The sequence below is a fragment of the Littorina saxatilis genome, linkage group LG14, assembly GCF_037325665.1.
Source record: "Littorina saxatilis isolate snail1 linkage group LG14, US_GU_Lsax_2.0, whole genome shotgun sequence".
NCBI classification, from domain to species: domain Eukaryota; kingdom Metazoa; phylum Mollusca; class Gastropoda; order Littorinimorpha; family Littorinidae; genus Littorina; species Littorina saxatilis.
This window is the reverse complement of record NC_090258.1, coordinates 17748245-17771553: the sequence shown is the minus strand read 5'-3', so window position 1 is coordinate 17771553 and position 23309 is coordinate 17748245. Positions and strand designations below refer to the sequence as shown.

General features: G+C 43.1%; 1 protein-coding gene across 1 annotated transcript in view; it reads left to right on the top strand.

Annotated features, from left to right (window-relative positions):
- The window catches only part of LOC138947259 (dentin matrix acidic phosphoprotein 1-like), a 97070-nt gene that overhangs the window by 58869 nt on the left and 14892 nt on the right, over positions 1-23309 (top strand). The window contains exon 3 of the mRNA XM_070318698.1: positions 4989-5185. Within this exon, the coding sequence (XP_070174799.1) occupies positions 4989-5185 (197 nt within the window). The remainder of the gene's footprint in view (positions 1-4988; positions 5186-23309) is intronic.

Sequence of the window (23309 nt, the reverse complement as noted above, 5' to 3'; positions counted from 1 at the left end):
AAGATATTTGCTATTCGTTTTTACATTTAGTCAAGTTTTGACTAAATGTTTTAACATCAAGGGGGAATCGAGACGAGGGTCGTGGTGTATGTGTGTGTGTCTGTGTGTGGTGTATGTGTGTGTGTGTGTGTATGTGTGTGTGTGTGTGTGTACAGCGATTCAGACTGAACTACTGGACCGATCTTTATGAAATTTGACATGAGAGTTCCTGGGAATGATATCCCCGGACGGTTTTTTTTTTCGATAAATGTCTTTGATGACGTCATATCCGGCTTTTTGTAAAAGTTGAGGCGGAACTGTCACACCCTCATTTTTCAATCAAATTGATTGAAATTTTGGCCAAGCAATCTTCGATGAAGGCCGAACTTCGGTCTTGCATTTCAGTTTGGTGGCTTAAAAATTAATTGATGACTTTGGTCATTAAAAACCTGAAAATTGTACAAACAAAAAATTTTTTAAAACGATCCAAATTTACGTTCATCTTATTCTTCATCATTTTCTGATTCCAAAAACATATAAATATGTTATATTTGGATTAAAAACAAGCTCTGAAAATTAAAAATATAAAAATTATGATCAAAATTAAATTTCCGAAATCGTTTTAAAAACTATTTCATCTTATTCCTTGTCGGTTCCTGATTCCAAAAACATATAGATATGATATGTTTGGATTAAAAACACGCTCACAAAGTTAAAACGAAGAGAGGTACAGTAAAGCGTGCTATGAAGCACAGCGCAACCGCTACCGCGCCAAACAGGCTCGTCACTTTCACTGCCTTTTGCACTAGCGGCGGACTACGTTCAGTTTCATTCTGTGAGTTCCACAGCTTGACTAAATGTAGTAATTTCGCCTTACGCGACTTGTTTCTTTTCCTTTTCAACGAAAAGGTCATCATTGCATCTTATATTAGATGAACAGTTCGAATGACCGTTTCCAGGCTGCCAAATGTGCCCGTGGAAAGTTTGTGCAGCATTAAGGTAGTAGTAGCCATTGTACAAAGTAAGCTTGGTTTCATCGAAGTAATAAAGGCATTTTGTTTTCACATTTTTTTTTAAGTTAGGCGCTTAGCAAAAATAAAAATTAAAAGGCAACAGAAGCGTCTTCTGTCGTGGTCCCATGAAAGTCTAGGAAAATCGATCCCACAGAATTAAAAAGTAATTCAAAAACAGTAGGACATGGCCTCCAGGATTTTAGATGTATGCCATCTTTCTGTGGTTTTCGTGATACATTGCCTGTGTTTGAAATACCACATTCCTCATCAATATTCTCATCAACGCTGATCATCGTTCAGTGTCCTGCCAATATTTACCTTCTTCGCTATGCAAGCAAAGCACTGATGCATCACATGTTTCCAGCACAAGCCTAAGCTTCCGTGCTGTTCGTAGAGTCATCAGCTTCACACGTTTAAGACAAAGTACAGTCGAACGTGCTCTGACGACCATTTCTCAGTAACGACCACCTGCCCATTACGACCAACCCAAAGAATGTCCGACGAGGTAATTTTGGGGGGCATATAATTCACCTTTCTAAAGCGACTGGCTGTCGAAAACGACCATTTTTGATCGGCCCCTTTGGTGGTCGTAATAGATATGATCGAAGGTAGTACCTGCCGTGAGTGCATGGACACTCTTGCAGGGATGTTGTTAGGGTGTACTTTTTATTTTATTTTTTTAGCACATTTGGCACAACTCAAAATAAATCCCTGCGCCTTGAATATGTGCGCGATATAAATTGCATAAACATTTTTTTTTTAAATGAAAAAATAAAAAAAATGAAAAAAATAAATCTCTGCGCTTAGAACTGTACCCACGGAATACGCGCGATATAAGCCTCATATTGATTGATTGATATTGACAACTCTTTAAAGTTTTGGGCAGACTTTGGCATCATCCTCCCTTCCAAAACTCCACCGTAAAATGTTCGGCAGTTCTGCCGACATGACGTCACAGTTTTTGGCGATTTGAAATAAGTTTCGGCGCTTAAATTGTCAAAACCCCTGCTGTTTGGGACCGGCCGAAAATATCTATTCAATGCATGTGTGCTTTCATAACGGACACATTATTTTATGGAAACTAGCGGGTGAAATTAATGTTGAAAACAAATGGCAATGCAAACACCCCCCTACACACACACAAACACACACACACACACACACACACACACACACACACACACACACACACACACACACACACACACACACACACACACACTTCAAGCACGACCCGACCGTTTACACCAAAAACATCCCTGATGCGTTCGATATTTCCATGTATTGACTTTTCTTTTTCCATTCACCGGCGTTTCTTCTTGGATTTAACATACTCCTACCCCACCCGGAATGAACCCTGAGATTACAAAAAAAATCGTTCATCCATGACACCACTTGTTCATCTCTTACAGCCACATACGGCATGGTTCGATGCGTTACTCTTGACTGACTTTTGGCATAAAGTCACTTGCTGCTTACTTAACCTACCCCTCATCCCCATCCCCCTGGTCACTATTCCCTCTCCAAAATCTACCCTGAACAATGTCAAACATTTCCCTTCACTCCGTAACAACCCCAAACAATACAACCACTGGCGAAGCCACTCGTACGTCACGGAAAAGGGATCGATATATTCCTATATATTGACTTTCCTCCCTCCCTCTTTCTCTGTGCGCGGGTGTGTGTGTTTTGCTTCCTCTCTCTGATTTTCTATTCTCTAACACCCCCCCCCCCCCCCCACCTCACATATCACGCACACACGTACACCACACACACACACACGCACACACACGCACACCACACACACACGCACGATCACACGCACGCACACACACACGCACACCACACACACACACGTACACCAAACACACACACACACGCGCACAATCACACGCACGCACACACACACGCACACCACACACACACACGTACACCAAACACACACACACACACACACACACAACACACACACACACACACACACACACACACACACACACACAGCAACTTCTCACGAAGCCGCTACGTCACAGGAAAGGGTTCGATATATTCCTATATTGACACCCCCCCTCCCCCCCCCCCCCCCCCCCCGCTCTCCGCTCTCTCTCTCTATCTCACTCTCTTTCTCTCTCTCCCTCTTTCTTTCTCTCTCTCTCTCTCTCTCTCTCTCTCTCTCTCTCATTCTCGCCCCCGACCTCTCTCTCTCTTTGTTTCTCTGCACTCTCCCCCCCCCCCCTCTCTCTGTCTCTCTCTCTGCTTTTCCCCATTGAGGTAACTCAGTAGCTCTGTCCCCGCCCCCGAGTTTCCCTCCGCACTCCTGCTGCTGCTGGATGGGCCTTGTTGCCTGCTTCTTCAGTCTCGTCTGCTGCTCTCACTCATTCGTTGCAGGGCGCTCCGCAGCGGAGGAGCACCTCTCTCGTTGTCGTCAGTCTTTAACATCCTCGGTGGCAGCAATACTTGACCTGTTTGGTTATTAGGCTAGGCTATCAGCGTCTGCCAAAACTACTGCCACTGTTTCCATATCGTGTGTTGCTCTCATTCATTCGTTGCAGACCGCTCCACAGCGGAGGAGCACCTCCCTCATTGTCGTCGTCTGCCAAAGGTGAATTTCAGATTTAACAATCCTCGGTAGCAGCAATACAGGACCTGTTTGGTTATTAGACTAGGCTACCAGCGTCTGCCAAAACTACTGCCACTGTCAGCATATCATGTCTCTCACTCTTCTTCTTCTTCTTCTTCTTCTGCGTTCCCAGCCGCTCGCACTATTCATTGCAGGCCGCTCCAAAGCGGAAAAGCCGCGAACTTTGTCGTCGTGGTCTTGGGTAAAGATACTACTATTGCCATACTGAAACTACCATTCTATATCGTCTGCTGCTCTCAGTACTCATTGCAGCCCGCCCCACAGCGTAGTGGGGGAGAACCTACGTCGTTGTCGTCTGCCAAAACAACCATTACAATGAAACTTCTGTTTTAACACCTCGAAACGTCAGAGATAATTACTTAGTATGACGGAGTGAGTCTTAAAAACAAAGGTAAATTTACAAACCTTAATAAGTTTGTTTGTTTGTTTGTTTGTTTGCTTAACGCCCAGCCGACCACGAAGGGCCATATCAGGGCGGTGCTGCTTTGACATTTAACGTGCGCCACACACAAGACAAAAGTCGCAGCACAGCCTGGCTTCATGTCTCACCCAGTCACATTATTCTGACACCGGACCAACCGGTCCTAGCATTAACCCCATAATGCCAGACGCCAGGCGGAGCAGCCACTGGATTGCCAATTTTAAAGTCTTAGGTATGACCCGGCCGGGGTTCGAACCCACGACCTCCCGATCACGGGGCGGACGCCTTACCACTAGGCCAACCGTGCCGGTATACCTTAATAAGTGAAAATCTTGGAAAAACAAGGTCTTAAAAACAAAGAAGTCCTAAAATGGAGAGTCTCAAAACATACGTTTCATTCAACTGTTTCTGATCTGTATCGTCTGCTGCTCGCGCTGTTGACTGATGGGTGTTCCACAGCGAGGGGAAGACCTTGGTCGTCGAGTCGTCTGCCAAAGCTACTGCTTCTGTGTCGTCTGCTAACATTGTTGCAATTGATAGCGTTCAATCTGAATTTTATTGTCTGGTGTTCACGCTGTTCATTGATGGACGTTCCACAGCAGGGGGGGGGGGGGTGGAGACCCAGGTCGTTGAGTCGTCCGCCAAAGCTACTGTTTCTGTGTCGTCTGTTGCAATAGAAACCGTTAAATCTGAATTTCATCGTCTGGTGTTCACACTGTTGCCATTGAGGAAGTTAGATCATCTGAATTTCATCGTCTGCTGTCATTCTTTCCATTGAGGGTGTTAAATCTAAATTTCATCGTCTGGTGTTCTCACTGTTGCCATTGATATTGAGGACGTTAGATCACCTGAAATTCATCGTCTGCTGTCATTCTCTCCATTGAGAGTGTTAAATCTGAATTTTATCGTCTGCTGTTCTCGCTGTTGATTTCAGGTCCCCCCGCACCGGAGGAGACTCTCAAGGACGAGAGACTGCGCATGGTGATAGACCGGCTGTACGGTCCGCAGGCTCACTACCGAGCTGCACAGAAGTTCCTCAAAAATCGGACCCTGCGGAAGATTAGTGAGACAGACAGGATGACTCTCTACGATCGCATCATGGCCTACAGGAAGCTGAAGGAAGGAGACGAGGTAAGGCTTGAAAAAACAATATTGGAGAGAAAAAATGGTTGGTTGGATGGTTAGTTCGTTGTTGTTTCTTCTTGTCTAGCAATGGCGTTTTTGTTGTTGTTGTGGTGTTTCTCTTCTTCTGTTCCGTTGCTGAGAACACAACCGGCCACAACATTTTTCTTCAATCCCATATTTTTATTTTCAATAAGTAACAAAAAAGATAATATACTCTAAAAAAAAAAAATTTTTAAATCCCAGCGACAGCGACACCTAATATATGCAGGTGAGAGAGAGAGAGAGAGAGAGAGAGAGAGAGAGAGAGAGAGAGAGAGAGAGAGAGAGAGAGAGAGAGAGAGAGAGAGAGAGAGAGAGAGAGAGAGAGATTGAATTGAACTTTATTTTACAAGGATTAAGATTTAAGGCTACGCCTTTTCTTACAATCTGTCCTTGGGACGCACAGACATTCAATGATAAAAATAAAAAAATTAAAGAGAGAGAGACAGACAGACAGACAGACAGACAGACAGACAGACAGAGAGACTGAGATAGAGAGATTGGATTGGATTGTTTAATTGTGTAACCAGTGATTTGGTTTTTACAATGGTAAAACAAGTCGCGTAAGGCGAAAATACAATATTTAGTCAAGTAGCTGCCATTTTTCAGCAAGACCGTATACTCGTAGCATCGTCAGTCCACCGCTCATGGCAAAGGCAGTGAAATTGACAAGAAGAGCGGGGTAGTAGTTGCGCTAAGAAGGATAGCACGCTTTTCTGTACCTCTCTTTGTTTTAACTTTCTGAGCGTGTTTTTAATCCAAACATATCATATCTATATGTTTTTGGAATCAGGAACCGACAAGGAATAAGATGAAAGTGTTTTTAAATTGATTTGGACAATTTAATTTTGATAATAATTTTTATATATTTAATTTTCAGAGCTTGTTTTTAATCCGAATATAACATATTTATATGTTTTTGGAATCAGCAAATGATGGAGAATAAGATAAACGTAAATTTGGATCGTTTTATAAATTTTTATTTTTTTTTACAATTTTCCGATTTTTAATGACCAAAGTCATTAATTAATTTTTAAGCCACCAAGCTGAAATGCAATACCGAACCCCGGGCTTCGTCGAAGATTACTTGACCAAAATTTGAACCAATTTGGTTGAAAAATGAGGGCGTGACAGTGCCGCCTCAACTTTCACGAAAAGCCGGATATGACGTCATCAAAGACATTTATCAAAAAAATGAAAAAAACGTTCGGGGATTTCATACCCAGGAACTCTCATGTCAAATTTCATAAAGATCGGTCCAGTAGTTTAGTCTGAATCGCTCTACACACACACACACACACACGCACGCACACACATACGCACATACACCACGACCCTCGTTTCGATTCCCCCTCGATGTTAAAATATTTAGTCAAAACTTGACTAAATATAAAAAGAGAAAATGTACAAAATCAGCATTTCACGTAATCGAATCAAATGTATATACATGGTGTTAAATATTTTTGGCAGTTGCTTGCTAATATAGTCACCTCACAATATAGATATATACATCGTAGCAAACAGTGTATCAACCATGAAAACTTTCTGGTAACGGTAATACCGAGGGGTACATTTTCCATGTCACGAATCAAACATCAAGTCTCTTCTGCCTCGCTTTCCAAGCCAGGAATAGATATTTAGCAAAACTTACGGCTTTTGTTTCGTCGCTACCTTTCAACAGTTCACACAGTTGGAGTTCGCATGGAGAGTCAACCGGTATGCCAATATATCTGGTTCTAATAGCCTGATACACTGGGCACACAAAGACAACATGCATTTCATCCTCAGTTTTATTTGTACAAAAAGGGCATAGCCGGCTTGCTTCCGAATGCGAAAAGAGAGAGAGAGAGAGAGAGAGAGAGAGAGAGAGAGAGAGAGAGAGAGAGAGAGAGAGAGAGAGAGAGAGACTGACAGACAGACAGACAGAAAGCATGACAGACAGACACACAGATCAATACCGTTGACGAGAGTGCAGCTATTGATGAGTGATTTTTATGACTTGTCACGCTTTCTTTGAGGAGTATTGCACATGTATAGACACAAATCAATCACTGGATGTAAATGCTTGCCATTGTTTGAAGATTTTACTCTGTGGAGAATCAATCCTTAACTTTACAATCAATGACATGACCATACTCAGTGATAGAAGCGAAGACAAAGGATTTTTGTAAAAGGCAAAAGTTGTGACAATGATTTAGAAAGAACAAGAGAACAATGAAAATGTACTCACCAGAAACATGGACAATGTAAAAACGACCAAGAACCGGTTTCAACGTTTTGTCTTCATCTGCAAAAAAAACTAAAAAAATATAAAAACAAGAGGCGAAGCCTTCAAGGCTCACGTAAGAAATCGACAAACAGTAACACAAACTCAATCACTCCGTCACACATACACACACACACACACACACACACACACACACACACACACACACACACACACACACACACACACACACACACACACACACAGTAAGCATAGGTGAAACTATATGCAAGAAAGCGAGACCCTGGATCTGCCAAGAAGTCTCGGCCCGCTCACAATAACAATGACCGAGACTTTCAGTAATTCCTTTGCGTGACGTCTAACCCTCTTACGTCATAATGTGACGTCTTCAAATAGTTTCTATCACACACGTCGAACACTTTTGACCGAGACTGACGTAATCCATAGACTCGGAAATGTTAAAGTTTCTACCACAGACATACACACATACATACGCACGCACGCACGCACGCACAGACAGACAAAGTTTATCATCGCATAGGCTACACTTACGTGAGCCAATAAATGTGTCATCTCTCCTTTTATGTTTTTAGTATTTTTTGTGCTGATGAAGACAAAACGTCGAATCCGGTTCTTGTTCCTTTTTTATTGTCCATGTTTCTAAACTCTGTCACGAGATATAAATTACCCAAAATGCTATTCAAACGCAAGAGGAAATTAACCAAGATGACGGCAAATTTTCTGACATTCTCGATTAATCTTCAGTAACAAAAACCTTAGCTACTAGATCGATTTTTCGATAAATTCATCTGCAGATAGCACAGGTTACATATAATTGATAAGAGATAAAATCCTCTGCTGAACGTTCAAAAAGCTTTTGCAAGACAGTCTTTCCGACAATAATGCCAAATAGACAAGTGCAGTTAAAACAGGTTTGGCGGAGAGAGAGTGGTGGGACGAGGCAGTTGTGTGTGTGTGTGTGGGGGGTGGGGGGGGGTGGTCGGAGAGAAGGAGAGAGAATGTTTGTGTGTAACGGGTTTATTTTAAGTCGACATTGAATCAAAGCTGTAATTTCGGAATGGACGGTTCAATTTTATTTCCGCTTTTTTCTGTGTGTGAGTTTCTTGGGCGAAGGGTGTGATCACGCGAAACTGCAATAAGTTGAGACTTATCCCCGAGTACGCAGTAGGAGGGTCCAGCAGACTTTAATTGTGTGTGTGTGTGTGTGTGTGTGTCTGTCTGTCTCGAACAGCTTATTGCTGGGAAACTACTGGGCGCAGTTCGTTCAAAAGTTGATACACTAACTTGATAATATAGTCCAGGCATCTTAGCCACTTTAGTGAAGGGAACGTTGAAGTGACAATGACTAGGTTTAAAATGTCCCTTATCAGAAAGTTCAACCTCAGTCCTTTGATGTTTATTAAACACATTTTCATATAAAGTTGGCGCTTCATATGGAAAAGTGGCTTTGAAATTGACCCTAATCCTTCTTTGGGCTCTGTAAATGTCGTTTGGGGCTATGGTTGTAAAACGGTATCTACTGGTCGCCCCAATGTATAAACTGAAAACTCTTTCTGCACCAGAACACGCAGAAAGGATTGTATCTGCCTGATGTCTGATGCTTTTCAAAATCCCCAACCACTAACACCTTCAAAACGGACATTAACTGACACTGTTGTTTTTCCCTATATAATCCTTACTATTTTTCCGAGACGTCGTCCTGTTGTGTATTTAGCTTGCCACAACCTCATACATGGTCCTAAAAGTTAAAGTTGAAGAAAATACTAAAGATAAATGAACAAGCTGACGCAGTGTCATTCGCACCGTGAATCCCCCCATGGGAACATACTAAAGTCTGGTTCCAAATAGGCTCAATTTCCTTCTATTTCTTTGTATTTCTGCCTCGTAGGGGTAGGGGTGTTCAAACCAAAGGCACCTTTAAACCAAAATTCAAATCACACATCTTACAATACTAAGACACTCAGCAGTGAAAGGGTGTCTGCTGGTAAAAAATTCCAAACAATCCTAAAAGTACTTCACTACTAAACGTGCTTTTAAAAAGAGCCGTTATTTTTCCCTCTATAATCAGTATTGTGTTTTCTGCGAACATGTAGTCTATTTAGATGGTTGTCATGTGCACATGAGTTGCTAAAGCGTTTTCAGTTGGGCATATGTCGAAAAGCAAAGAATTAGCCCTTTGAAAACCATCAGAACTGTCACACAAAAATAACATTTACCTATCTCACCAACTGACCAAACATAGGGCTTTTCCTTATGTATTATGTATTGTCGTGTTTTTTGTAGCATACTTGTGAAAACAGCCACCACTGTTGTAAATGATACTTTAAAGAGCATTATTTCATTTTTACAGTTGAAGGACAACCTGGACTGCCGTATATTACAGCTGTTTTACAATCAGCCAAAATTTTCTTAACAAACGTATGTTAAGAACAACTTCCATAGTGAAATTGAAGGAAAACAAAGTAAAAATCCCCCTGCCATAGAGGAGCTAAAGAATCAACAATAAACGACTGCATGGATAGCTTGATGCACGAATGCATTGCGGACATGTTTGTCTCCAACCAAGAGAAAGTTCCAAAAAATCCCTTTTGTGCTTCTTATTATACAGTGACGTCAAAGACAGCCTTTTCTGCTGTTCATACATTCAGGGGTTATGGTTACACTAAACGACGTAGTTGTAGCCATACTGCCATCCAGATTTATTTTTTCCTTGCGAGCAGTCACAGGGTGTTTGTGCTGTCTGCCAACCGTTAGATGACCCCGCCCAAGTCTGTTAAGGGACCGTTTGACCGTTATAGAACGCGTCTTTTTGATTTTTTGGCACAGTTGGAAAGGGTTGATTTTTATCCTTACCATTGTTTCCAAACATTATATAGGAATGTTTTGTGAACAACGGATAATAGCCGCTACTCGCATGTGTAGCAAAAGTGAGCGTACATACTCACCCTGGTCGTCCAGCCGTTGTCCGTTGCCCGTCTTTATCTGTCTGTACTGAACATTACCTTTGGATTTTTCTCGAACGCTATGAAGTGAAGAAACACCAAATGTTGCAAAATGTTGTATGACCCCAAGAGCTCAAAAAAGGTACTTGAGAACCTTGACCTTACCTTAAGGTCAAGGTCACAGGGAGAATGAATGTGGTCTAAAAACTGCAAAATTTCACATTGTGCCAGTTTTCTGGAAAACAAATTAAAAACAGCGGGCTTAGTTTTGTATGGTATACAAGAAAAAGAAAGCCTTATCTTCTGATACCATTTTGGTTGACCTCGCTTCAATGTCAAGGTCAGAGGAGCTCTTCAAAGTTGAATTGTAGACATATTTTGATGTGAGCTTGCCCCTTTAACTTTACTATGGACGATATCTCTTACAAACTTAAACACTGAGTGGGGCGTTTGTTAGAATTTCATAGTGAGCCACATCTGGTCACATATCGTTAGGGTCAAGGTCACATTGACCCCTATGAAAAATGTGACCAAGCCGGGTAAAGAAATCCATGTGTCTTGGTAAAAAATCTTAACAAAGCAAAGCCCATGCGACTCTCATGCTTGACCTTTGTCTTAAAGTGACCTTGACCTTCAGGTGACCTTGAAGGTGAAGGTCTAACAACTGAAGCTGGCAAGGACATTGTACACTATTAGAACTGGTTTACAGATTTTTCCTACCAAATTACACATGACCTTTGGCCAAGGTCAAGATCATCAAAGGTCACACATCACAAGGCTATCAATTCAAGACATAGGAAGCATAAACATACTTATTGGCACTTTCTACAAAGAGACATTGTCACTTTTAGTGATTCAATTGCCCGTTTCAGTCACATTTCATAAGGGGCAAAGTGACCTTGACCTTGATGATATGTGACTAAATGTGGCTCAATATCAGTATATAACATGTGCCCCACACAATTATGAAGTTTGAAAGATTTTTTTCATAGTTCAGGGTCAAGGTCACTTCAAAACATGTATACAATTCAACTTTGAAGGACTCCTGTGACCTTGACATTGAAGCGAGGTCAACCAAAATGGTATCAGAAGATAAGGCTTTCTTTTTCTTGTATACCATACAAAACTAAGCCCGCTGTTTTTAATTTGTTTTCCAGAAAACTGGCACAATGTGAAATTTTGCAGTTTTTAGACCACATTCATTCTCCCTGTGACCTTGACCTTAAGGTAAGGTCAATGTTCTCAAGTATCTTTTTTGAGCTCTTGGGGTCATACAACATTTTGCAACATTTGGTGTTTCTTCACTTCATAGCGTTCGAGAAAAATCCAAAGGTAATGATTTGTACAGACAGATGAAGACGGGCAACGGACAACGGCTGTACGACCAGGGTGAGTATGTACGCTCACTTTTGCTACACATGCGAGTAGCGGCTATTATCCGTTGTTCACAAAACATTCCTATATAATGTTTGGAAACAATGGTAGGGATAAAAATCAACCGTTACCAAATGTGCTAAAAAATCAAAAAGACGCGTTCTATAACGGTCAAACGGTCCCTTAACAGACTTTGGCCTGGTCGTCTGACGGTTGGCAGACAGCACAAACACCCTGTGACTGCTCGCAAGGAAAAAATAAATCTGGATGGCAGTATGGCTACAACTACGTCGTTTAGTGTAACCATAACCCCTGAATGTATGAACAGCAGAAAAGGCTGTCTTTGACGTCACTGTATAATAAGAAGCACAAAAGGGATTTTTTGGAACTTTCTCTTGGTTGGAGACAAACATGTCCGCAATGCATTCGTGCATCAAGCTATCCATGCAGTCGTTTATTGTTGATTCTTTAGCTCCTCTATGGCAGGGGGGTTTTCACTTTGTTTTCCTTCAATTTCACTATGGGAGTTGTTCTTAACATACGTTTGTTAAGAAAATTTTGGCTGATTGTAAAACAGCTGTAATATACGGCAGTCCAGGTTGTCCTTCAACTGTAAAAATGAAATAATGCTCTTTAAAGTATCATTTACAACAGTGGTGGCTGTTTTCACAAGTATGCTACAAAAAACACGACAATACATAATACATAAGGAAAAGCCCTATGTTTGGTCAGTTGGTGAGATAGGTAAATGTTATTTTTGTGTGACAGTTCTGATGGTTTTCAAAGGGCTAATTCTTTGCTTTTCGACATATGCCCAACTGAAAACGCTTTAGCAACTCATGTGCACATGACAACCATCTAAATAGACTGCATGTTCGCAGAAAACACAATACTGATTATAGAGGGAAAAATAACGGCTCTTTTTGAAAGCACGTTTAGTAGTGAAGAACTTTTAGGATTGTTTGGAATTTTTTACCAGCAGACACCCTTTCACTGCTGAGTGTCTTAGTAATGTAAGAAGTGTGATTTGAATTTTGGTTTAAAGGTGCCTTTGGTTTGAACACCCCTACCCCTACGAGGCAGAAATACAAAGAAATAGAAGGAAATTGAGCCTATTTGGAACCAGACTTTAGTATGTTCCCATGGGGGGATTCACGGTGCGAATGACACTGCGTCAGCTTGTTCATTTATCTTTAGTATTTTCTTCAACTTTAACTTTTAGGACCATGTATGAGGTTGTGGCAAGCTAAATACACAACAGGACGACGTCTCGGAAAAATAGTAAGGATTATATAGGGAAAAACAACAGTGTCAGTTAATGTCCGTTTTGAAGGTGTTAGTGGTTGGGGATTTTGAAAAGCATCAGACATCAGGCAGATACAATCCTTTCTGCGTGTTCTGGTGCAGAAAGAGTTTTCAGTTTATACATTGGGGTGACCAGTAGATACCGTTTTACAACCATAGCCCCAAACGACATTTACAGAGCCCAAAGAAGGATTAGGGTCAATTTCAAAGCCACTTTTCCATATGAAGCGCCAACTTTATATGAAAATGTGTTTAATAAACATCAAAGGACTGAGGTTGAACTTTCTGATAAGGGACATTTTAAACCTAGTCATTGTCACTTCAACGTTGTTCTCTAATATGCTTGGACTAATAGGTCCAATTGATCGTATTAAAACTTCATAATGTTACCTGGGACCTAAATGCCCCAAAAAAACACAAAAGTTCTTGACGGTTGGACGAATTCAATCGGAGCGACAGCCAGCCATTGAGCTGATAGAACAGCCGAACGCGTGCGTCATGAAAAGCATGCGTATCGCATGCGAGAAGATTTGCAAGCCAGCCAGCGGGTGGGGATTAATTTGGTCTCGGCAAAGAAACTACAGTGCAGGTTTGGTCTCGGTGAGACTGAAAGAGAGACAGAGAGCACGAGAGAGAGCGACAGGGACACTGTGTCAGGGATTCAAGGTGGTGGCTTGGTGGCCAAAGGGATCAGGGTTCGATTCCCGGCATGGGCGTTCTATTTTTTTTTTTTTTTAATTTTTGTTTACTATTGTTTATTATGAACGTTTCAATGTTTAATTTTACTCTAATAGTTTTTTTAATTGTGTAAAATAAATAAATAATTTTTTTTTAAATCCACGTACACAAGACAAAAACTTTCATACTGGGGGAGCGAGCCAGTCGGAAGAGTACTCGGGTCCAGCGCCAGCGTTTTTTATTTGAGTCATGGGTGGCTTTATTACGGTGTCCTGATCAATTGGGATGTGTACAAAAAGATTTATGAGGTGTGTGTGTGTGAGTGTGTGAGTGTGTGTGTGTGTGTGTGTGTGTGTGTGTGTGTGTGTGTGTGTGTGAGTGTGTGAGTGTGTGTGTGTGTGTGAGTGTGTGTGTGTGTGTGTGTGTGTGTGTGGGTGTGTGGGTGTGTCAGTGTGTGTGTGTGTGTGTGTGCCAGCGTTCGTGCGTGCGTTCTCGCGTCAGTTTGTGCGTACGTGCATGCGTGTGAGTGTGTGTGTGTGAGGAATTAATTGCATGTGAAAAAAAAATGTGTTACATCGAATTTCAAAACTTTTGAGGATATTGCTTCGCAGCATGGAAAGTTGAGATTTAGGATTGGAAAATTGCACCCGGTTCCGTCTAGATTGGTGGGAAGCAAATGACAGAATTAGGTCAGGTATTGGGTAACAACAACCAACCAATCATGATAAGGTGACAGTTTGTGGCCTAGATTTTGATTGTATTCAAAATTGCTAACCTATATCTGCCATGGTCTTTATCCCTTCAAAAAAAAAGGAACTTAAAAGAGAGAGAGAGAGAGAGAGAGAGAGAGAGAGAGATGAGGGAGGGAGACAGAGAGAGAGAGAGAGAGATGAGGGAGATGAGGGAGAGAGACAGAGACAGACAGAGAGAGAGGGGGGTAGAGAGAGGAGGAGGGAGACAGAGAGAGAGAGAGAGAGAGATGAGGGAGAGAGACAGAGACAGGCACAGAGAGAGGGGGGGGGTAGAGAGAGGAGGAGGGAGACACACAGAGAGAGAGAGATGAGGGAGATGAGGGAGAGAGACAGAGACAGACAGAGAGAGGGGGGTAGAGAGAGGAGGAGGGAGACAGAGAGAGAGAGAGAGAGATGAGGGAGATGAGGGAGAGAGACAGAGACAGACAGAGAGAGGGGGGTAGAGAGAGGAGGAGGGAGACAGAGAGAGAGAGAGAGATGAGGGAGATGAGGGAGAGAGACAGAGACAGACAGAGAGAGGGGGGGGTAGAGAGGAGGAGGGAGACAGAGAGAGAGAGAGAGATGAGGGAGAGAGACAGAAACAGACACAGAGAGGGGGGGTAGAGAGAGGAGGAGGGAGACAGAGACAGAGAAAGAGAGATGAGGGAGATGAGGGAGAGAGACAGAGACAGACACAGAGAGAGAGGGGGGTAGAGAGAGGAGGAGGGAGACAGAGAGAGAGAGAGAGATGAGGGAGATGAGGGAGAGAGACAGAGACAGACACAGAGAGAGAGGGGGGGGGGGGGTAGAGAGAGGAGGAGGGAGACAGAGAGAGAGAGAGAGAGATGAGGGAGATGAGGGAGAGAGACAGAAACAGACACAGAGAGGGGGGGGGTAGAGAGAGGAGGAGGGAGACAGAGACAGAGAGAGAGATGAGGGAGATGAGGGAGAGAGACAGAGACAGACAGAGAGAGGGGGGGTAGAGAGAGGAGGAGGGAGACAGAGAGAGAGAGAGAGAGATGAGGGAGATGAGGGAGAGAGACAGAGACAGACACAGAGAGAGGGGGGTAGAGAGATGGGGAGGGAGACAGAGAGAGAGAGAGATGAGGGAGATGAGGGAGAGAGACAGAGACAGACAGAGAGAGAGGGGGGGTAGAGAGAGGGGGAGGGAGAGAGAAAGGGAGAGAGGGAGTAGGGGGGAAGAGAGAGGGGGGAGGGAGAGAGAAAGGGAGAGAGGGAGTAGGGGGGAAGAGAGAGGGGGAGGGAGAGAGAAAGAGAGAGAGGGAGTAGGGGGGAAGAGAGAGGGGGAGGAAGAGAGAAAGGGAGAGAGGGAGTAGGGGGGAAGAGAGAGGGGGAGGAAGAGAGAAAGGGAGAGAGGGAGTAGGGGGGAAGAGAGAGGGGGAGGGAGAGAGAAAGGGAGAGAGGGAGTAGGGGGGAAGAGAGAGGGGGAGGGAGAGAGAAAGGGAGAGAGGGAGTAGGGGGGAAGAGAGAGGGGGAGGGAGAGAGAAAGGAAGAGAGGGAGTAGGGGGAAGAGAGAGGGGGGAGGGAGAGAGAGAGAGAGGAGGGTAGAGAGACAAGAGAGACAGACAAACAGATAGGGAGAGACAGATAGACAGACACAGAATAGCCAGCCACTCCAAAATAAGAGACCAGTGATTACCCAAAGCGTCCAATAATCCAGAGCGCCTGTTGTGCTGTCAGCTGGGACATCAGGAAAATCAATGCCGCCCCAGGTAACGCGCGTGGTAAAGTACTCTCTCTATACTCCTGTGTGTTATTTTATTATGCTAGAATACCAGTCGCCAGCCTTGCATAAATGCACTGTTTGTGTTACTTCATAATCCCATAGTAGATGAAAACAGTACTCAATGATTGCACTCAAGGTACAACCAATGAATCCCTAACTAAACAGGCATGTATTTCTTAAAACGTTGATTTCAAGAAAAGCGGAATAATAATGTTAGAACTTGTTTTCTTCGTTTGTGTGTAAGGCCTGCCAACGCTTTTCCTGCTAAATGTGCCTGCCTTCATTTTGCTGAACAAAGTCACGCAAAATACACAGCGATTCTCAGATCGGACAAATATTTTCTGTCGTAAATGGATTCGTCTGTCTTTTTTGTAAGCACCCGTTTACGAAACAACTTGCGCTATCGCTGGTCATTGACTATACCTGTGCGTGCGTGTGTGTGTGTGTGTGTGTGTGTGTGTGTGTGTGTTTGTGTGTGTGTTTAAGTGCGTAAGTGCGTTTGTATACATTTGTCCTTCACCACTCAATTTTTATTCTTAAACAACATTCAAATCCCAAAACAGGAAAAAAAACATATCGATAAGACCGAGTAAAACTCAACAGCTCACCAAGCTCTATCCCAGTGACAGATAATCACATTCTCATGTAGCAGAGGCAAAATCGATGTTGCGCTATCGTGGAAGACCCGATAATTGTTCCACGGATTTTATCTCGAGTTGCTGGGGATTATTAGAGAGTTTCAGGGTCCCCCACTTAATCAGGCGATAATTTTCTAACGTAGCAATATAATTTGGCCTCACTTTTTTTTTTTTTTTTTTTTTTTGGGGGGGGGGTGGGGGGTAGAGATGTACCTTATTTCCCATGTAAACGATGATCAATGTAAAGCACTATAGATCTGCCCAGGCTTTTACGTGGTATACGAACATCAGTTTACGAAAACACACACCACGATTCGACAGACTGGCTCTCTTTGATGAGAGAGACTTTTTTTTATAATATAGTTTTTTAATATATATATATAATTTTTTGTTGTTGTTGCTTAATTGCTTTTACATATTGACACTGGTGTCTCTTTTGAAATTTATTCTATGCAGAAATTAGCATACTGTTGATTTGTGGTTGTGCCCAAGTGGAAGAATGTTCTTAAACTCATGTAAAATCTTGATGGTTGATATCGCAGGAGCTTGTATCAGATTGCTGGTCGATTGAAGTATCCTACTCCTTTATCGTTACTGTAGCACTATTACTAGCGAATAATAGTAGTAATACTACAGTAGGAATAAAGAAGTAGGATACTTCAATAGACCTTTTCGGTATCTGAGCAGCTCTCGCGAGACACGCTCTTTGTTAACTCAACTCAACTCAACTCAAATTTTATTGGCTTCAATTTTCATAGAAGAATTTGTCTTGCGCTTGGGAGAAAGTAAGAGTATAACATATAAAAACAGCATTCATATCACATTTCATGTATCACACACAGTAATCACTAGTATAAGCCTACAATTATCACATTTGTACCTGTATCATACATGCAAATAAATAGTATCACATTTCCACGTATCACACACAATATATACATTACATAACATACAGCAAGCTTCCATCTCCCGCGCCCCCCCCCCCCCCTCCCACACATACATATCCTCGCACGTGCGTCGACTCCATACAAATGACATCATCAGTCCATTAACTAAAATGCACAATGACTAGTAGTGGGTACATGATACTTAATACGTGCTCAACTAGAACATCGCGAGAACTTCGAACCTTGGCTTGTGCAGCTCGCACGAGATCGCTGTACCGCATGCTTTGAAATTGCTATGCTCTGAAGTTTGCGAGAGATTACGAGAGCTTGGAATACCGATAGGGTCTATTGACCGGCGCTTTGATTCAAGTTCCTAAACAGTCTAGAGACATAGTGCTTGCTGCCGCGCGAGCCGAGAAAATGTTTCCTCTTTATCTTGACTTTGCTGCGCTGGCAGCAAAACCCCTCCGCGCTGAGGTGTTTTCAGACACATCGTACGTAGGGTGTAAAGCTGGTGTGGTTATTATAGATTTTCTCTGTCACTGCGCTGGACTAGCAATACTGTTTCTCATTTTGCGAAATAACTGTGTGTTTTTAAAGTCGTGATGGATGTAAATTGAAGGTGTAATTTTGGACTGGGGGTTATATTTTGTGTCCGCTTCGTTTCCTTGTGTTCCTTGTTGGAGGGTCTGATCACGCGAACTAGCAATGAGTAAAATGTCAGAGTTATTTTTACTTTAAACATGGGCGGCTTAACTGCTTCCTGATCATTTGGGATGTGGGGCGAATGATTTATGAGGTGTGTGTGGATGGGTGGGTGAGGGTGTGGGTGTGTGTGTGTGTGTGAGAGAGAGAGAGAGAGAGAGAGAGAGAGAGAGGGAGAGAGAGAGACGGAAAGAGAGAGAGAGACGGAAAGGGAGAGAGAGAAAGAGAGAGAGAGAAATAGACAGAGAGAGAGAGACAGAGAGAGAGAGAGAGAGAGAGAGAGAGAGAGGGAGAGAGAGAGAGAAGGGGGGAGAGAGAGAGACGGAAAGAGAGAGAGAGACGGAAAGGGAGAGAGAGAGAGAGAGAGAGAGAGAGACAGAGAGAGAGAGACAGAGAGAGAGAGAGAGAGAGAGAGAGAGAGAGAGAGAGAGAGAGAGAGAGAGAGAGAGAGAGAGAGAGAGAGAGAGAGAGAGAGAGAGAGAGTAATTTGCACGAGTTGTACATATCAAGGACAACCTTCAGGTTTAAGAAATATGCGTATTGTTTTAGAGCCACCACCACCTCCTCTATATCTGTCTGTCTGTCTGTCTGTCTGTCTGTCTGTCTGTCTCTCTTTCCCTCTCTCTCTCTCTCACACACACACACACACACACACACACACACACACACACACACACAACCACACCCTCACACACCCATACACACACACCTCATAAATCTCTCTCTCTCTCTCTCTCTGTCTCTCTGTCTCTCTCTGTCTCTATCTCTCTCTCTCTCTTTCTCTCTCTGTCTCTATCTCTCTCTCTCTCTCTCTGTCTCTATCTCTCTCTCTCTCTCTCTCTGTCTCTATATCTCTATCTCTCTCTCTCTATCTATCTCTCTCTCTCTCCATGAACTATAAAAATATTTCTCTGTATAATACATGTTATCTATATATATATACGACTAGAGTCTGTGTGTCTGTCTGTGTATCTGTCTGTGTATCTGTCTGTGTATCTGTGCGCGATGCACGGCCAAAGTTCTCGATGGATCTGCTTCAAATTTGGTGGGCATATTCAGGTAGACCCGGGACACGACACAACCTGGTCGATATTTCAACACGTGCTCTCAGCGCGCAGCGCGGAACCGATTTTGGTTCCACCTCAGCTATTTTGGTTCCACCTCAGCTTACCCGGGCCCCCATACCGACACACCATAGCCGCTACACCACATCACAACGCCAAAGTTCTCGGTGGATCTTTTTCAAATTTGGACACCGTATTCAGCTACACCCCGGACACAATATCATCGATGAGATATTTCAACACGTGCTCTCAGCGCGCAGCGCTGAACTCATTTTCGTTTTTGTGTTCATTTCACCATTATAAGTAACTCTTCCTTATCTTCTCCAGTGTTTGGCGTTTATCTCCCTTCCTTCGTGTGGCTTTCCCGTTCAGTTGTAAGTTACTACACTGCGCTGTCCACTGCGCTGAGCGTCTTCGGATATTCCCGGCGTTCTGTTACTGTTACCTATTTTTAGAAGGTCAACGCAGTGTACAGAACGTAAATTGGACCCGTAAATTATCCTCACTGTAAAAGTGCAAAGGTCGAATCAATTTATAGCCACGCGAAAAATACACTGTCATCTATCTCTCTATAGATACGGCTTCTCTGTGTTTGTGTGTGTGTGTGTGTGAGTGTGTGTGTCTCTATGTAAGCAACACCTGTGCATTCTTCAGTTCTGTTTGTGATGTGGTCTGGCGGCTTTTGTGTAATTTTATGTACTGGCCTTCCTTTGAGAAGCCATAACTTGCTCAGTCCTGTTTGAGTGGAGTTCGCCTCCAAAGGTGATTAACACGGTTACATTCGTCGACAAGGATGGGACTCGATATGGTCAGGAATGGCATTATGGCCACTGAATCATTTTCGTGCTGTTCCCATTCCACGAATCTGGGAGGGACCTAAGCTTGGCGGGTCCATAGTTCGGACCCGCGTACGGCTCTAAGTACTTCTTCCCGGCGAAGCCGGCTACCCGGCGAAGCGGGTATTCATTCTAGTATAAATATATAATTGTAATGTATAATGTCATGTATGTCTAAAAGGGACAGGTTGGAAGATTAGGCATAGCCTAAAACCTTCATCCCTTTGTATTAAAGTTCTGAATCTGAATCTGAATCTCTCTCTCACTCACTCTCTCTCTCCATTCAACTCCTGCATTTTGTAGGCTGCAAAGTATCTATGCATGATATGTGCGTCTGTGTGCGAGGGTGAGTGGGCATGTGCGTACAACGTAATTGGCATGGGACTACCGTTCAACCACACTTTTCTCCCTTCTTGTGTCAGCAATGTCAAGCCTTTACCGCCAGTCTTGTCAAATACAATCCGACTTTGTGTCTGAAAAATAACAGCAGCAGCAGCAACCAGCCACAGCTATAGTTTTCAGGTTGCTATGACCACCATATTCAGCAAAGCCAGTGCCAGTAATGGCGCGTTTAGTTAACCACCACCATTGGTGTGTAAGACACGAACCCCGCAGTCAATTTGAGCGATGTTTGCTCATTGATGTTCCCGGACCAAGAGCGTGAAATGGACTTTGTTCGATTAACTTCGGCCATGATTGCCAGAACTAAATGAGCGGAAGTGGGGTATGAATACAAGACCTTGTTCTGTGCAAACGCGGTCTGTATTGACGTCTCCCGGCCGTTGGCAAATAGTTGCACGTAGATGAGAAGGTTCTTTGAACATGTACAGTGGAACCCCCTTTTAAGACCTCCACAAATCTGAGAAAATCGGTCTTAAAGGTGGTCGTCTACATTTTTGCTTTTTTTCAATAATCTTATGGTTATATTTCGCTAAAAAGTTATGTCAGATGATGAATGTACCATGGGGAAAAAATGTATAGAAAAAAAAATATATGTAAAAAAAAGATTTTATTTTGGGGTAGCGTGACTCACGCTTCCAATATTTTGTTTTCTGTTTGCTGAGAACATGTGGTTTGCCTAAAAAATACTGACCAATCAAATTCATGTCACTATGCTTATAGCCACGCCCAAACAAGTGCAGCCACAGTTTGACACTGGAGCGATGTCCACGCTTTTTTTTAAACGAACGAAATGCACGGGATTTGAGAGGAGTTTTGCACTTGGCATTTTCCAAATAAGAATAATTATCCTACTATGAGTACTACGCTGGAATACTACAATGAATTTTCAAACGGCTTCACTGGCTTCGTCTTTCCTGATCGAAAGGGGGTGTATTGTTGATATTTGTAGATAATAGACTCTGCATTTTAATGGTCAAATGGCGATTTCGGTATAAAAATGTAGACAAGGACCTTTAAAAAGGAGGGAGTCTTAAAACGGGGGTCATTTTACAGAGGTTATGAACAGAAAATCTGAGAAAACAAGGTCTTAAAAAGGAGGGAGTCTTAAATTGGGGGGGGGGGGGGGGGGTCTTAAAAGTGGGTTTCACTGTACAACAAAACGCTTAGTGTTGAAAAGGTTCAAAGAGTGACCAAATATTTCACAAATATCACGCGCACCGGGTTGATTTGGAAATGGGTTTTGTCCGGATGTGGCCCGGCGGATTAGGCTTTAGGTAAGCTTGGACACTGTTCACGCTGACGATAATTTGATTGCCGAAATGTCAAGAGGTGAAAGGAAACAAAAGACCATAGTTGTGGTTGCGCTGGGGATATAGAAGGCTCTGTTGTAAGGCACAAAACACACGGTTAATTCAAGCCATGTTTGCCCCGGTTCCAATACGAATAGGCCCTACGAATGTTTAATGCATGTAGGCAAGGGAGTGGGGGGAGGGGGGGGGGAGGTCGAAGTACAATTTGCTTTCTTAAACCGAATGATGTACTGACACTTTCGAGATGAAGAATCTTCTCGCTACTGGAACTGAGTCCGATAGCGAGTTGTGTGCTCACGTGTGTAAAGAAATGTCCGTCACACACACAGTCTTTGTACGGCAAACCGTGTCGTTGCTTTCGCTTTATTACCCGTGGTACAGTCTCACAGCCGCCGCCAGAATGTTCCAAGTTTTTCGTCGCATGCCGCCTTTCGTCTTTCTTGCCCCGGTGTCACGAACTGAAAACTCTGCCTGAACAATCCCTGCGGTCAATGCGCATGCGCTAACATGGGGAGATTAATCAGGTCGTGAACCCTAACCCTAAACCTAACCCTTACCCTAACCCATAGTTCGTTCGGTCAAAGGGTCGCATTTTTTAAGTCCAAGATTGGCGCATGCGCATTGACAGCATTGAGAGGGATTGTTCAGCAGAGTTTTCAGTTCGTGATACCGGTTCCAGAGACCGAGACCGTGACATAAAAGTTTACCTTTTTTTCGAATAACTTCGGCAATAGTTGGACAACTCAGGCCCCCCCCCCCCCCTCTTCTTCTTTACATCTGTAACCCGGAAGGGTTGTTTATTTTTTGATAACCACCCAGCAACCTAAAACATAACCAACCAGCAACCACCCCGAATCCTCGAAGGCTCATACTGAAGCGCAAAACTCGCATTTCAAATGATGCGCATATTTTGACCATTGCTTTTAATATCCACTGAGACTCTGCGTGTAACGATTGGCCTGTCAAAATATCAAGAAGTGAAGTAACACAAAAGAACATGGAACGCTGCGGGGGAAAAGGGGACAAGGTAACTAGTTCGCTGAAGGATGGAGCAATGGCCTCTGTTTTCTCATGATTATATAGAAGACCGGTTAGGCTTGAAGTTGTTGTTGTTGTTGTTGTTGTTGTTGTTGTTTTGTTGTGTTGTTGTTGTTGTTGTTGTTGTTGTTGTTGTTGGGAATACTTATGTTTTCTTCTATTTTTTAACGTTTAGCTGGTTAAGCA